The following is a 16,925-nucleotide window of genomic DNA, read 5'->3' on the forward strand; positions in this document are numbered from 1 at the left end:
TCCTGCAGAGACTGCAGTGTAGTGTAGTAGTTATATTACAAAATCAAGCAACAGCGCCATCCTGTGGCCCGGCATACAAACTACATCGTCGTCTTTATGTCCGCTGCTGCAGTGTAAACGCACTCCTTTTTAATGGATTAGTGTTGTCAGGTGAAATGTTGTCGTGTAAACGAGGCCCTAGTGATGACTAACCCTGCTCTACATGCTGTAATTGGCCTAAAACTTCATATGCTTGGTCAAAGTCCTCATCTGATCAAATCCATATGCCAATATCTACTCAGATTTTTTATTTTTTTTTGCATTGGTCTGTGTTATTGACCAAATCAACCTTAAATGTGGTGTTGAGTCTAAAATATGTTGATGGTGATTCACTGGAAATAGTGACTTTTTCTCAAAGTGTGTGTCCATAGTGGCCCTCTGAACGTTGATGTGTCGGGTCTGACAGAGCAGTGAGCTGTAGGCCCACACTGGTGCCGCGCTGAGAAATCTGACAAGCGATCATTTACAGTGGGCACGGTTTAAATTTTTCACTCTTCGTTTCATTGCAGCCATTTGCTAACATCGAAAAAGTTCTTATTTTTTTCTCATTAATGTACTCAGTAACCCATCTTGACCAAAAAAACAAACAAATGTAGAACTTTTTGAACATTCATTAAAAAAGAAAAAGTGAAATGTTACATGGTAATAAGTATTCAGACCCTTTGCTGTGACACTCATATTTGAATCACATGCTGTCCATTTCTTCTGATCCTCCTTGAGATGGTTCTACGCCTTCATTGGGGTCCAGCTGTGTTAAATTAAACTGATTGGACTTGATTAGGAAAGGCACACACCTGTCTATACAAGACCTTAAAGCTCATAGTGCATGTCAGAGCAAATGAGAATCATTAGGTCGAAGGAACTGCCCGAGGAGCTCAGAGACAGAATTGTGGCAAGGCACAGATCTGGCCAAGGTTACAAAAGCATTTCTGCAGCACTCAAGGTTCCTAAGAGCACAGTGGCCTCCATAATCCTTAAATAGAAGAAGTTTGGGACGACCAGAACTCTTCCTAGACCTGGCCGTCCAACCAAACTGAGCAATCGTGGGAGAAGAGCCTTGGGGAGAGAACCCAAAGATCACTGTTGCTGAGCTCCAGAGATGCAGTCGGGAGATGGGAGAAAGTTCCACAAAGTCAACTATCACTGCAGCCCTCCACCAGTCGGGGCTTTATGGCAGAGTGGCCCGACGGAAGCCTCTCCTCAGTGCAAGACATATGAAAGCCCGCATAGAGTTTGCCAAAAAACACATGAAGGACTCCCAGACTATGAGAAATAAAATTCTCTGGTCTGATGAGACCAAGATGAACTTTCTGGCATAAATTCTAAGCGGTATGTGTGGATAAAACCAGGCACTGCTCATCACCTGCCCAATACAATCCCAACAGTGAAACATGGTGGTGGCAGCATCATGCTATGAGGGTGTTTTTCAGCTGCAGGGACAGGACGACTGGTTGCAATTTAAGGAAAGATGAATGCGGCCAAGTACAGAGATACCCTGGAAGAAAAACTCTTCCAGAGTGCTCATGACCTCAGACTGGGCCGAAGGTTCACCTTCCAACAAGACAATGACCCTAAGCACACAGCTAAAATAACAAAGGAGTGGCTTCGGAACAACTCTGTGACTTGACTGGCCCAGCCAGAACCCCATTGAGCATCTCTGGAGAGACCAGAAAATGGCTGTCCACCAACGTTCACCATCCGACCTGACAGAACTGGAGAGGATCTACAAGGAAGAATGGCAGAGGATCCCCAAATCCAGGTGTGAAAAACTTGTTGCATCATTCCCAAGAAGACTCATGGCTGTACTAGCTCAAAGGGGTGCTTCTACTCAATACTGAGCAAAGGGTTTGAATAATTATGGCCATGTGATATTTCAGTTTTTCTTTAATAAATTTGCTAAAATTTCTACATTTGTTCTTGTCTGTTAAAGGGGTCTGAATACTTTCCGTACCTACTGTACATCGCAAACGTGACCTCAGGGTTTGCTGAGGGAAGGGCAGTAGGGAATCTCTGCCAACAGCGTATCATGAATGTGTCAAAAATGTAAAATTTCGGTCATTTTGTTTGCCCACATTTCCATAGCACTGACATGCACAAAACCTTGGCATGCAGCACATTTCAACCTGATCGCAGCTTTAACTACAGATGTAAAACTAGTTAGCCATTATTTCTGTACTGATGCAGGACTATTATGACCAGTGGATCTCTAAAGAGCTCTAAAATATTACAAAAGGAGTCATTAAAACCTCCACATTATATTCAATTTATTTTATTTGACCATTTATAAAACAAACGGGAAGAAAAAAAAAATCTTACATTAACAAACAACCAATATTCAACATATGGAAGCAGGTCCCTCCCACAAAGACCGATCTTTAAAAAAGATCTCTGAATTGTTCGACAAAAGAATAAAAATATTTTGGGTGATTTATGGCAATTGTAATGTTCTTCTGTACAAGTATAACCAGAGAAAACCAAAGCTGTCTCATTGAGTCTGAAGAGAAATATTTAGTTTTCCACACAGCTGCGCCAACAGATCAGTGCAACAGCAACAATATTTTCCCAAATCTTTTCAACCATCCTGATCTGAGGCTCACCTTGACCAAGACTCCCTGAGCACAATATTTGTTAAAAAAAAAAAAAAAATCCAAACTAAGGGATTAAAAACCACCAACAGTGAAAAAAACAGGCTTGACAACGTAAAGAGAGAATGGTCTACAGCTGGTCCCGGTCCGCCTCCATCTTCATGAGTTTGACTGGCGTTCCTGCACAGGCTTCATCCTGAACAACAGAAAACAGAAGAGTTCACACAGAGAGACCAATGATAGCCAGGTAATGGAGATGAACTGACCTCCACTGAAACACTCTGTATGGGGGGAGCTTTAACAGGCGTGTCCAGAGGCTCTGACAAGGTTGGAAAGTCCAGCTCGATGTCCATTACATCATTGAGATCCAGCTCCTGACTGAAGACACAGAACAGATCAACCATCAGCTGAGTGAGAAAGACAGAGCTTCACATTCACAGAATCGGCTCCTACATGTGGTACAGGGTCCCGTCCTTGCCCTCCTCTGTGGGGGGGTCCCAGGCATGGAGTTTGACTTTCCACAGTTTGATCTGCTGGTCCCAGGAGCGCCGGCTGTACTTCCTGAACTTGTTTGGGGTTTTTGGGTGAACGCCAGGCTGACGCATGTGTCTGAACATAGGAGAGGAACTAGGATTAGAAAATCAGCCTTTTTTCTCATTATGCTCACAGAACCGTTCTTTCACTCACTTTGGAACCTCTTTGATGTACCGATCATAGGCCAGCGTGTTCTTGCCATAGTTGATCTGTTTCTGACGCCGTAGTAACACAGCTTCATCCATCTCCATGTTGTCTCCTTCTTTGGAGTCACAGCTGCAGGTAAAACACAGAAGACCCCCTCACTCACAGACAGAAACAAATCAGACATGAAAACCACAGAGATTCATTTCAAGAGGACCGCGGTGGAGCTTCCTTTCGCCCCGCCCTACTCTACGTGTGATTGGCTCATCAGCCTTCAGGCTGCACGGTAAACATAGACACTACAGAGTAGAGCGGGTCCCCGAGACACGTTTGTCCTACCAGGTGCAGCACGTAATTCTGAGCTGTGCTACATGCTAAAGAGTTCCGGGCGCACACAGTAGCGAGGCTACATGCTACACACGATTAAAGAATGAGTGATATACTCATGAGCGAGCTGGAGCGTGTAGCGGCACACCGTAGTGCGTAGAAAGAGATGCCACGCGCTGCCTCGCAGTCTAGTGGACACGCTGCACCTGCCGCCAGCATTTTCATATCAGAACAGTGAAGGAGAAGGAAGAGGAAGAGGAGCAGGATTTAACCAGCAGCGAGCATGGCAAACAGTGACATCTGCAAATTTTTATTGTCTATTGCGTCGACTATTCGCAGCAGCTCTACAAAATGTAAGACCTACAATGTCAAATTCAACACCTTTTTAAGGTATTAAATGCAGATTTGTAAATGTAATACTTTTAAGACTTTTTAAGACTCCACGGAAACCCTGGTATCACTCATACTTTGTCTCTTCCAAACTGGAGAGATTGTAATCATTTTCAGTACTAACTGTTTGATCTTGCAAAAATATAGACAATTCCATTACATACACTGTGACCACAACAAATACAAAGTTTCAAGTGTAAATTTAAAGGTTATTATAGCAATATATCTGCACGTTTTCCATGTTTCCCTCCACTGAATGTCCTGATGGTTCATCAACACTTTCAGCACAAAGTCAGACAAGGATCTGCTCATTGCAATCAGCTGTGTTGAAACAGGGAGACATGCAAAAGGTTGAGGACCGGAGTTCGACACGTGTCATAGGGAGATCAAACAAAAACTCAATTGTTTGTCTCATCAAGACCTAAAAATCCTATGCTGACACCCCTGACCTAAATTCAACAGGAAGTCTGCAATTTGCCTTTCAAAGTAAGATTTTCACCCAAAAAAGGCCTTCACACAAACGCTATTACCTCTGAGGAAGAATACATTTTACCCCATAAAGATGCTCAAATGCTCACCAAATTTGGCATGCTCATCAAGCCTGGCGAAAAATATAGGAAAATGTAAAAATTATAAAAATTCAGTTCTCCTCAAAAACAGCCATGACAGAACACCCCGAAAAAGTGGTGACTGTGGTTAAACCGTGACTGATCAAAAAAGTAAGCAGATCAGAAGCGCGACAAGAACCTACCGAACACGACAATGTAACACATGTGGGGAAAATTCCATAAAACATGACCTTTTTGATGAGAGAAAACAATGCTGTCATTTTGCATGATTTCAAGCCACATTTATCATCAAGTCAGATGGAGCAAAATCGTACGTCTGCATCAAACTGAGCCTCCTCGTGTCTAAAGTTTACGTCTGACTGCTTCAAAACCCACACAGACTGAAAGACAACACATTTTCCCCTCAAGAAATTATAATTTTATGAATAAATGCGACAACACCCCTCAACAGCCACGCCCACTATAGTAGATCCTTATCTCTGGAAACCAGAAAAATTGGGGTTAGGGTTAGGTGGTGGCCTATATGCTATGAGCTACATTAGAGTTTAGTTGGCTTTCAAAATAGTAGCCCACCACATTTTTCAAAATATGGGTCCTTTTTTTTGTAAAACCCTCAATTTATATTTGATCAATATTTAAAAGGCTATGATTGGGCCGACCCAGATGGGCCAGAGGCCCTGATAAAGGCTGTTTTCAGCTTTAATTATTATTATTATATATTATTATTATAGCTGAACAGACGCGGGTTGAGGGCCGAAGCAGACATAACTTTTTGATAATTAGTGTCCAAGGACTAACAGTGCATAGGACACTATTGAAACCGTAGGGATTATTATTATTATTATCAGTCAGCTGGAATGGACGCGTTTTTGGGGGCCTTCGCATACATAACGTTTTGTGAAACTTTGCACAGTCTGTGCAAATTTAGATAATTTTGGGGAGTTACACATGTGACCTGCAAAATGGCCCAACAGCGCCACCTACAAAATTGGACAAAGGTAGCCCCAAAATCCCCTTTCACAGAGAGCTCCGAAAATCGGCACACATATGTCACGGGCCAAGGCGGAAAAAAAACTCTCTGACGGTAATACCGAAAACTCAACAGGAAGTTGGATATTGGGATGAAAATGGCGTATTTTAGCCCAAATTTACAAATTTTCTAGAGCAAACTCGTCCGAGGGGGAAACTCAAATCTACTTCAACTTGGGCTCTTTTGATAGAAAAGGAGTTGAAGAGCAAAAGTTATCAAAATAAGGGATTGGGCCGACCCGATCCACTATTGGTATCGAGTTTGGATACCAATTAAAGGCGTTCTCTTAACAGCCAACAAACAGCCTTGTTTGTTGTTTACGCCGCCGAGTTCAAAGTAGGGATGTCCCGATCAGATCGGTAGAAATCGGATCGGGGCAGATATTGGTGATTTGTGAGGGATCGGGAATAGGCAAATCCAGCCGATCACCCCACCGTTCTAAAAAAAAAAAAAAAAAAACGCGGCCCGCAACGTCACCTAATAACCACAACAATCACAGACTAGAAGCTCCGGTCGAGCTGCAGAAGCTAGAAGCAGGCGGAGTGGGGCCATAGACCTATAAAACTAGAGTTATATATAGTGGTTTATGTGTTTATGTGCAGAAGTCTACTTGTAAATTTCTATGTGGTCTGTCTTCTGCGTTTTTGTTGTGTGTGGTGATCACAGCGCCCCTAAAGGTCTGGCGTGTGTACTACATGCCCTGAAGCTTCATGTTGAGTCATGTTCATAGTGAGGTGTGGATGGAAGTTTTTTGGGAGAAGGCCGGGGAGAAAAAAGACGTGTTTTTTCCGTCGTGTGGATGTACCTTCAGTTTACAACAACTAAAGAAAAAGTCGCACTGAAGCAGCAAACTCGGTGCGGCTTTAAAATAAAGGATTTTAAAATAAAGTATAAGTACCCACAGGGGAGTGATATAGAGAAAAAAATAACCCAGAAGGTTACGCTAGTTTGAAGGGAGACTGGGATATTCTGAATAAGTTTTTGAGAGAACTATGTTCAGACTACTTTTGTCAAACAGGTTTTACCACTTTGATGTGGAATTAAGTGTTTATAATTCACATTGAAATGTAAATGTTTTGTGACAATTCAGGTCAAATCTCTCATACTGCTTTAAGTTAAACTGAAATTTAATACACAAAGAAGTTACATTGCCCAAGAGCATTTATGTTTAAGTCATTCTGAGAAGAATTTTGATTCAATAAGTGAGTTTTACAATAATTTCTAGCTAAACAAAGCTTCTGCCAATAGTGCTTTTAGCTTCAGACAGCTAAGTATCGGATCGGCAAAGTATCGGGATCGGCCGATACTCAATTCTGAAAAATCGGATCGGTATCGGGGGCAAAAAAGTGTGATTGGGACATCCCTAGTTCAAAGTGTGCGGAAAAAACTAGTGGCCGACAGTCCGGACATTACGAAAAGTTACGGTACGCGTCATACACTAGAATAAAGTCCCGGTACGCTGAGGGGTAAAATTTAGAAGTGCTAGTACTGCGTACCGGTGCATACTGGCCCACTTAAAGCACTAAATGGCACAGCTAACGGTTTCCAGAAAAAAAAAAGAAGTGAAAAACTGAATCATTTTAAATTCAAAGTGGATGGGAACCCAGGGGAAAAAAGAAGAAAAAAAGAAATACCCATATTTCAACGCCATACTTTCAGCGAGACTTGATTTCACTTCTAGAACGTTGCCGCTCTTGTCCTCTTTCAGAAGTGAAAACATCTTTTTCCTCTCTTCGACTAATTTTAATCTGTGAGCCTTTAAGTTTGATAAAGTTTTCAGCCGTTTGAGTTTGACATGGATGTGTATTGGAAAAGTTAGAGTGGGAAGATTTTGGTTAGAGTGGGAGAATTTGTCGGACGACAAAAGTCCATGGGACTAGCGCAAAATTAGAAATTTCCGATCCAACCTGCGGAGATTTCTGATCCATGAGCTTCACTGAAATGACTCCACATGTGTTTCCATGCTGCTGCGCTGCTCGCTGGCTGCAAAATGTGGACTGGATTTCCTGTAGGGAGGCGGGTCTCAACAGCCGCTGTTCCATGTTGGGGAGCGGGAGGTTAAGGTACGGTAAAGTGCACCCAGGACCAGCTCGGTCGTGCGGTCCCACCACAGAAAGTACGGTAAAAATGTAGGCGGGGTTGTGAACGACTCAGAGAGCGTCCAGCGAAGAACACTGAAGCGGCCGGCGGCCGTCCGAGTTGTTTTCTGTGACTCAGGTTGAACTTTCTCATTGTAAACAGCAGCGTCCAGCTCCTGATGAATCTCCTCCTCCTGTTCCTGACAGAGGAGCGTCTGTATCTCCTTAAAAGACCACGATGTTGTGTTGAGCGCTGACGTTTCAATAAACCCAGTTAACAAATCAACCAGTGAGCGCAAACCGCTGTATGTAAACAACAACGGAGGGTTTACGGCCGATGAAATAATAAAATATGGCGGGCAAGTGGAGAGTGACGATCGTCACCACCAATCAGCAGACGGCTGCGCTGTAGCTCCTCCTCACAGACCCGTTCCTCGGTCCCCGGAACCTCAACGAAGGGGGAGCGGAAAATCGTAGCTGGCGGTCGCGGGTTCTTTCCGTACTATCCACAACTTTTCAGTCGGACCGCGCGAAAACCCGCCCCACCCCGCCCAGCCCAGCGACAGAAAGAGCGGTGGAACCGCGCCTAATGAGACGTGGAGTAATGAGTCAGGAAATCCATTCCACAGTTTGCAGCCAGCTAGGAGGCTAGCGTAGTAGCACTGTGCTATCCAACTTTTCATGACAACATGTCGCTGTTTGGATGGATGTTACGTTCAAAACACCGCAAAGCAACACATCAACGTGGATGTTTGCAAAGCCGTACTACAGCCAGGCGGTCACTCTGCCGCCAGATGTTACCGTTTTAAAACTACAGCTCGCCGAGGAGAACGGCACTGAATGCACCATCAAAACAATGAAAAGCAGCTCCTCCACGCTGTAGCAGTCGATTCACACCTACTATTCCACGCAAAACTCCCTGAAAATAGTCCCCATCATTCGTGTTGTGTTAGAGCTGGAAACACTGCTAGAAACACTGTTTGTGCTGTGTTGCTAAATAATAAAGTGATTCTGAGGTTTGAAAGATAGAACTAGTTTATCATGTGATGATGACGTTGCGTAGACCCCCATATTGTCCAAATAGAACAAAAATAGTTTGTACTGCTTCCTTTTCTGACCTTATACTAACCTCAAGTTGCCTTTTGAGAGAATACATGTCATAAAACATTTCATACCTACCTGTAGAGAGGAGTTTATTACAGCCTCATTTAAAGTCAATAATAATGATAATAATATTAAAGCAAACATCTCTGGTATCAGAATCGTATCAACAGATAAACACATTTGGGTGTCGGGATCGGATCAGAAGTGAAAAATCGTGGATCGGTGTATCTCTACTGCAATGTAGATGAGCAAGTTCCTGAAGCTGTCCCTCGATCAGACACCTGACATAAGAACAGGCATCAGTTTTGTGTCTTTTTATTGGTGTACTCAAGTCACTGAATAATATAATTTAATGTGTGATACTACAATAATTGTTTTGTCTAAAACTAGTCATTAATTCTCTAGTATGCACAAGAATTTAATACTTCCCTTTAAATCATTAATGTAGTACTTGTATATAATACAAACAGTTGTATTGAACTATTCTAAGGTAACTGAAATGACTCTTAATATGTATAAAAAATGTAATTATGTAAAGGAACTCTGATAGTACTGAAACATTTAGACATTTAGCCTATGTCAGAATCTGTATGGATACTCTAATGGAATAAAGTGTAAATTGTAAAAATATTTTGTGAAATCCTATTATGTTTGTCTAGCCATTTTTAATTGGAGTCAAATATACCTCACGTTTATTCAAAAAACAATTACAGAAACATATTACAATGTATTTAATGGTCGAATTCATACATTACCCTAGCTTATAAATTTCCGTTAAACTTCAGGCAAGTAAAAAGCAGTCAAAATCCTTAATGTCATGCCCTGGAAACATTAAATAATAAATATATTGTAGCGAACAGGCATTACAGGCATGGGGTGACTAAATTCTGAGCCGTTTTTCTAGTTTTTTGCCATGCACCATACAAGAAGAAAACTCTAAGGTGATGTACCTGCAACACAAAATGTAGTATTTAAAAAAAATCAATAGTATTTCAATGATCATGATTTTAATATAACATGAAACTGTTTTTGTTTAACAAAATATATTTCACTGGGTGCAGGACTAGTGCAAAGTCTGCAGGACTAGTGCAACCCATGGCTCACTCGTCCTCTCGACTCGTGGGAAAAAAAATTAAGATCTTTCCTTGACGGAACGTCATTAATACATGAGAAGCTCACTATATATGAGAAGCCCCTGAGTTTTTAAATGACTCCTGCTCCTGAATGTTAGTTCACTTTCACGTGAACTACAACATTTAGCTTGTATGCACCGTGAAAGTGTATGACAGTGGATATGAGGTGGGGAAAAAGATGTCAGCAGGTCTCATCACACTGCAGACGGTTAAAGAAAGGCTTCACCCTCCACCAGAAATACACCAACAGTGTGTGTGTGTGTGTGTGTGTGTGTACATATAGAGTCTAACCATACCCGAAATCAAATCACAAACCCAGACTCCATCCTGCTGGAGAGTGTAAAAAACTTGTATAATCTCTTCTGGTCTGGTTCCAGCATATTGTAGCCTTCAGCACAGAGCCGAGTCGGAGAAATGTCTCATTATTAACGATAGAAAGAAACAATAGAAAAAAACTAAAAAGGGCCAATACCTTCCTGAGGAGCCAGAAGAGGTCTTTCTCTCTCTGTGGCTGAAATCCGCTCCCAGTATCCTCCGCTTGTAACTGCACACAGCCAACAGGCCAAAAACAAAGAAAACAGTGACTTACTGAACAATTCTCATACTATTTATACTTATGGTGCTGAAGGTGTGTCGTTAGGCCTGTCGCAATAATCAATAAATCAATTAATTGCACGATAATTAAAAATGAGCTCGATAAGTTTGCCAGGCTTGATAATTTTTCATTTACCAAAGACGTCACTGTGAGCGGCGCTCATTCTGGTGCTAGTGAACGGCGCTCTCACAGTTCAATGTTGTTTTAGAGAGTTGCCAGATTTCTGAGTCTTCCAGTAGAAAACCCAGGTAAGGCTCACTGTAAATGGGCCTTAACATGTTGGTGGAAAACAGCCAATCTGGCAACAGCAGCCACCAGAGTCGCACTGCTTTATATGTCATCAAAATGCGAAGCATCACGACAAAAACAAGTAGAAGACAGTAGCACGACCTCAGACTCTGTCTCCACGATTAATACTTCATCTTCATATGGTTACCGTACTTTCCGGACCACAAGCCGCTACCTTTTTTTTCTTCTTAACATGCTTTGAACCCTGCGGCGGACGACTCGGCTTTTTAAGGGTCAACAAGCTTCATGCTGTTGATACTTGGGTGATGCGTTCAGGTGCATCACGTAACTCTAAAGCTTGCAGCAACATATTGAAAAAAAAAATTATTATGAACTAGTTCATTTTTGGAACTATGAACTGAACTAGTTCATATTAAAATTTGTAAACTGAACTTTGAACTGGTTCATGTAGAAACTGAACTTTCCCAACACTGCCTGTCAATCACTCTTGTGTGTGTGTGTGTGTGTGTGTGTGTGTGTGTGTGTGGTGGTGGGGGGGGGGGGGGGGGGGGGGGGGGACCTGGCACACCTGAGAGCAGCATGAGAGCCCCATGAGGAGGAGAGGGAGCGATGAGGTTGTTTTGATTATTTATTTTGGATATTTACAATGTCTTTTTCATAATACAATTCCAATTTTAGATATTCTTAAGAAATAAAAGTTAAAAGGTATAAAAGGGTATACTTGCATTATTATACTATTATTAAAATATTAGTGGAAAAATGGTATCAAAACGGCAATATTATCATTTATCGCAATAATTTCTGGGACAATTTATTGTCCAGCAAAATTTGTTATTGTGACAGGCCTATGTGTCGTACTCTGCTTTTTCAGGCATAATATTAAAAGTACATTCAAGTGGATGTATCCATGCTTCCGATGGCTCTACATATGATACAGAAACAAGGTTTACCGCTGCATGTCTTTGTGAACATCCCTCCTCATCTCATCGTCCTCAACCTGGCGACTCCAGTCGCTCGGATCTGAACGGCGGGACACGGAACCCGAGCTCTCCGGGGTGGTAAAACTGTGGACACAAACACTGATGAAAGTCAGAGTGCAGACAGCTGCAGGGACCACTAAAGCCTTCCACACACTGATACTGTATGACATAAACTAAGCCACGGCATGAAGTTTGCTGTGTGTAGACAGTACGATGAATACACTCGCTGACTCGCAGCAGATGTATTACGCAATCACATATTACACAACACAGGCACATGGTTGCGCAGTACGCGATTAAGGATTCACCGATCCACATTTTTTCACTTCCGATCCGATCCTAATACCCGACTTTGGATATCTGCTGATACAGATACTATTGAGATACCAGAGCTCTGTTTGCTTTAATATTAAAATCATTGTTGTTGATTTTAAATGAGGCTGTAATAAACTCTTCTCTACAGGCAAGTATGAAATGTACTAATGTATGCATGTATTCTCTCAAAAGGCAACTTGAGGTTAGTATAAGATCAGAAAACGAAGCAGTACAAACTATTTTTGTTCAATTTGGACAATGTGGGGGTCTACGTGACATCATCTCATCATAAACTTGTTATTTCTTTAAAACCTCAGAATAACTTTATTAATCCCTGGAGAAATTATTTAGCAACGCAGCAAAACAGCAATTTTGTGGTGATGCCTGGCTGCAGACAGCAAAGCACAGACGTGGCTCATGGATCAGATATCTCCGATCCCAATACTGGATCGGCACCATCCCTGTCAGGTTCAACCTCTGGACATTTATTAAATCTGCAAGAAACAAACACACACCGAAGTCAAGTTCTGGTCTTACTCGCAAGGAGAACGGACAGAGAGTGTTTCAGTTACAATCTCCAAACCGCTCTGAAAACTCTCTGCGTCTCCTCTCTTTTTATTATCTCGTTCCGAGGTCACAGTGGGGAAACATAAGTCACACAGTACTTCTGCAATTCATGAGAAAGACTGTTGGTACAGTGAATGTGATAACTTTACGTAGAATTATTCAAACAATCCCTATACGTGATCACATTCTATACTTAAACATGAAGGGCGTTGTGGCATTTATCCATTTGGAAAGAAATCCCAAAAAAGGAATAAGACAATATTGATGCGGTAGGAGCTCAGTGTTAGAGACCCACCTGGATAGTAATCAGGGGTCGATCCAACGCCAGTCGGCCAGTCCAACACTACTACACACTTCTACAGACTACTACACATTTCTACAGACTACGACACATTTCTACAGACTACTACACTACTACACATTTCTACAGACTACTACACATTTCCGATGACTTGTCCGTGAGACTAGTGCAAAATTAGAAATTTCCGATCCAACCTGTGGAGAGTTCTGATCCATGAGCCTCGTCTGAAATGACTCCACAAGTGTTTCCCTGCTGCTGCGCTGCTCACTGGCTGCAAACTGTGGACTGGATTTCCTGAAGGGAGGCGGGTCTCAATGAAATGGGGAGTAATGAGTCAGGAAACCCATTCCACAGTTTGCAGCCAGCGAGCAGGCTAGGATAGCTGTGCTATCCAACCTTTTATGACAACATGTTCCTGTTTGGATGGATTTTACACTCAAAACACCACAAAGCAACACAGTAACGTGGATGGTCGCGAAGCCGTAGTACAGCCAAGTGGCACTCTGCCTCCAGACGTCACAAACTCCAGCTGTGGGGGTCTGCGTGACGTCATATTAAACTAGTTCTATCTTTCAAACCTCAGAATCACTTTATTAATTCCTGGGGAAATTCTTTAGCAACGCAGCACAAATAGCAGTGTTTCCAGCTCTAACGCAGCCCCAACCATTGGGACTATTTTCAGGGAGTTTTTGCATGGAGTTTGATGCAGCTTCATGGAGGTGTGAATCGACTGCTACAGCAGAGGATCTGCTTTTCATTGTTTTGATGCCGCTGGTGTTGTTTTTTTCTTTTTTCTTTTTTTTAAAAACACCTCAGTTTCACATTTCCATCTCACCAATTTCTTGGAGAATCAGTGATCATCATAGGTGTTTATAGACGAGCTGGCAATTTAAAACGGTGACGTCTGGCGGCAGAGCGACCGCCTCGCTGTACAACGGCTTTGCAAACATTGCACGTTGCTGTTGTGGTGTTTTCTGCATAAAATATGCCCAAACAGCAACATGTTGTCATGAAAAGTTGGATAGCACAGTGCTACTACGCTAGCCTGCTCGCTGGCTGCAAACTGTGAAATGGATTTCCCGACTCACTCCTCCTGGTCTCATCGAGACCCGCCTCCCTTCAGGAAATCCAGTCCACAGTTTGCAGCCAGCGAGCAGAGCAGCAGCAGGGAAATACTGTGGAGTCATTTCAGTTACAGTGAAGCAGACGAGGCTCATGGATCAGAAATCTCCACATGTTGGATTGTAAATTTCCCATCCGTGAATTATGTTGGTATCAGAATCCGATACCGATACTGGATCAGATCGGCCCCATCGCTACATTTTATTTTATTCAATTCAAGGTGTGAAAGTGTCTTCAAATGTCTGGGATTTTAGGAGTGGGGTATTGCATTTATTACACTTGGTTGTGTTTGACAGACAAATATTGGGAAAATAACCTCTAAAAACTTACGTCTCACAACAAGATTATGGATATCGCAACCTAAAATGTCCGTACCGGTGCCTCAGCAGTTCATTTTTTTCAATGACTTGTTTAGGACTTGAGGAAAAATGTTTAGGACTTGGGACTCGACTCTGGACCTGAGCACAAAGACTTGAGACGCGACGTGTTTAACTTCTCTTTACAAGTTCTGTAACTTTTTGTGACATCTCAAAATGTTGACATGTTTCAAGTCTTTGTAATTTCTATCCTGAGCTCCCCGACACTCGCACTAAATAGCTCTTACCAGGTCGGTGTGTGTGTGTTACCTGTCAGGTCTGCTGGCATGGTATCTGTGGTTCCCCATCTCTCCAGCCTCAGTCTTGTTGCGAAGGTTTCCGTCCACGCCTCTCTTTCTGCAAAGTGAAGTCACCACAGAGAAAATGGATATGGGCTTCACAATGCTGAAGAAGTAAGCTCAATCATGGGAGCTTTCTGGAAGGCCCACGGAGGACCGGGAAAGAACTGGAGAGGACCAGGGAGAGGTCCAGAGAGGGCCCAGCAGTGGATTGGACCCTCTCGGGGGTCCAAGCCTGTCCCTCACGTTTAACACGCCAGGTCTGCCCATAGTGGCAGGTTAATGATCCACACAGAAGTAAACTATCTTTGTTCGATGACTCGTTTTCAGCCACCAAGAAAAGCACAAACTGCTTTTTTTGGATTATTATTGCAACAACACATCAGTAAGCTAAAACTAACCTGTGTCACAACTGTCTAATCCCGGCTCACGTCCCCTATTAGTGGATGAATGATCCAACGCCTTCACAATGAAGCAGAATTCACCAGCCACATAGTGCTCAAATCAAACTTTGAACACTTTTTCTTGCTCTTAGCAAAGCACAGATCTGCTGAAAAGATACTTATATAGTTCCTAAATCTAGCTAAACCTGTGGTACAATTTAAACACATTGAAAAAGACTTTAGATGGCTGGGTTACAGTGAACAAAGACAGAGAGGAAAACACGGACAAAGCTGGAACAAACAGATTGAAAACGAACCTTTTCTGCTGGTGACTGCTGTGTGTGGTCCGTTCAGACATGTTTATGGCAGTAGTTTGAGGAAAGAGGATGTTTTAGCTAAGAAGAATCGGCAGCTTCAGTCTACAAGCACCCGCCAAGAGGAAAAGACGCGCGGCACCAACGAGCCCAGCGGTCATGTGATACGGGGTGGCGTCACAGGGCGCGGAAAAGTTAAAGGAAGTCCGGTGTAGGCATAGACACGTATTGGCTGCCGCCGAGCAGGAAATACGGCCGCCATCTTGGCCCGGTCGTCAAGCCCATAGACATATACACTAGACGCCGCGCAACCTGTGCCCGCCCACCGCTCCGATACGTCAGAGCGGCCGCCATCTTGTGAGTGGCAAGTCTGACCCGTCAGCCTAAACAAGTCTATGTGACAGCGATGTGTTTTCTGAAGAAAACCACGTAAATGTACATTTACATGACTGTGAAGAATCATTGCTTTCATTTTTAATTTATTAAATTAAAAATTATTTCATTTATTTATTTATTCAATGTAGCATTCTTATAGAAAGTATTGAAAGGAAATGGAAGAAGTTTGCAAATGGGACATTGGGACTACTGTACTCTCCTTTTAGAGCAGCAACATGACGGGGCCCATGACAAAAATATGTAAAAGCGTTTATTTACACACAATGTGACATTAATGTACAATAAATATGTACATTAGGGCACAAGTTATAACTTTTTTGTGTAACAAATTTAGATTTTTTTTAACATATTTACACACAATAACTTATTTATCTATTATATTTTCATTTATGTTTTACATAGTTACCTTTATTATTACATAGAAAATAATTGTTACATATTTACCGATTACATATTTATTTATTGTGAAATATTTATCTATTATTACATATTATATGACATATTCTCTTTCAGCTCTTCATTTATTATATTTTTCACTCTCAGTTTCTCCAGAAGACCACACACTGTGCTCTTTGCCCTCCGTTCTTCATCTTTGGCATTCCTCTTCTCTCTTCTCAGACTCTCCACTACGGCCATAGCTTCACTGAGTCTGGCTGTCAAAGCATCAGGACATGTGGGCAGTGCATAGGAGAGGTCCTAGTGAGAAAAAAAAAGATTTACATGTTCAGAGTCCTGTGTTATCACATTAATTCACTGATTGTGCAACGTGCAATCAATTGATCTGCTATCCTAATCAATATATATAATAATAATGTTTGTGTACATGTCAGTATGTCTGGGATCAGGCTGAGGTTCTCCTGCTGTAACAGGCGGGGAACAGTACACTGACTGGTTCTGAGCAACTGATTTCTTTTGAAATGTAATATTCTACACACTGCAACTAAAATAGCCTCCGTTAGATGAACCGAATAGATGTTGATATTATTGTTGTTGTTTGAGGGCGAGCTTAAGCCAGGGAATAGAGAGCATTTTCCACGGCTCCAGCTCATCTATGTCCCAAGTTAATTTTATATGAGCTAAACACAACGACAACAACAAAAAATATGTTTTTCCTA

The 16,925-nt window shown here is 42.2% G+C and overlaps 1 protein-coding gene across 1 annotated transcript; it reads right to left on the reverse strand.

Moving 5' to 3' along the window:
• Positions 1-2,282: 2,282 nt before the first annotated feature.
• On the reverse strand, positions 2,283-15,577 carry slbp (stem-loop histone mRNA binding protein). Its single transcript, XM_080466017.1, has 8 exons — positions 15,418-15,577; positions 14,689-14,775; positions 11,728-11,841; positions 10,406-10,477; positions 3,312-3,434; positions 3,078-3,233; positions 2,891-3,002; positions 2,283-2,820 (listed from the first exon to the last, which is right to left on the reverse strand). Exons 1-8 carry the CDS (start codon positions 15,456-15,458, stop codon positions 2,755-2,757), a joined length of 771 nt encoding a protein of 256 aa, XP_080322143.1. The 5' UTR covers positions 15,459-15,577; the 3' UTR covers positions 2,283-2,754.
• Positions 15,578-16,925: the final 1,348 nt, after the last annotated feature.

This window comes from Lipophrys pholis (genome assembly GCF_963383615.2).
Source record: "Lipophrys pholis genome assembly, chromosome: 6".
NCBI lineage: Eukaryota > Metazoa > Chordata > Actinopteri > Blenniiformes > Blenniidae > Lipophrys > Lipophrys pholis.

Excerpts from the sequence above, each read along its gene's own strand:
- slbp (XM_080466017.1), bottom strand. The coding sequence starts at position 15,458 with ATGTCTGAACGGACCACACACAGCAGTCACCAGCAGAAAAG. Across the intron at positions 10,478-11,727 it reads GTTCACAAAGACATGCAGCG|TTACAAGCGGAGGATACTGG; the intron begins GTAAACCTTGTT and ends GGCTGTGTGCAG. Across the intron at positions 3,003-3,077 it reads GACGGGACCCTGTACCACAT|TCAGGAGCTGGATCTCAATG; the intron begins GTAGGAGCCGAT and ends CTGTGTCTTCAG.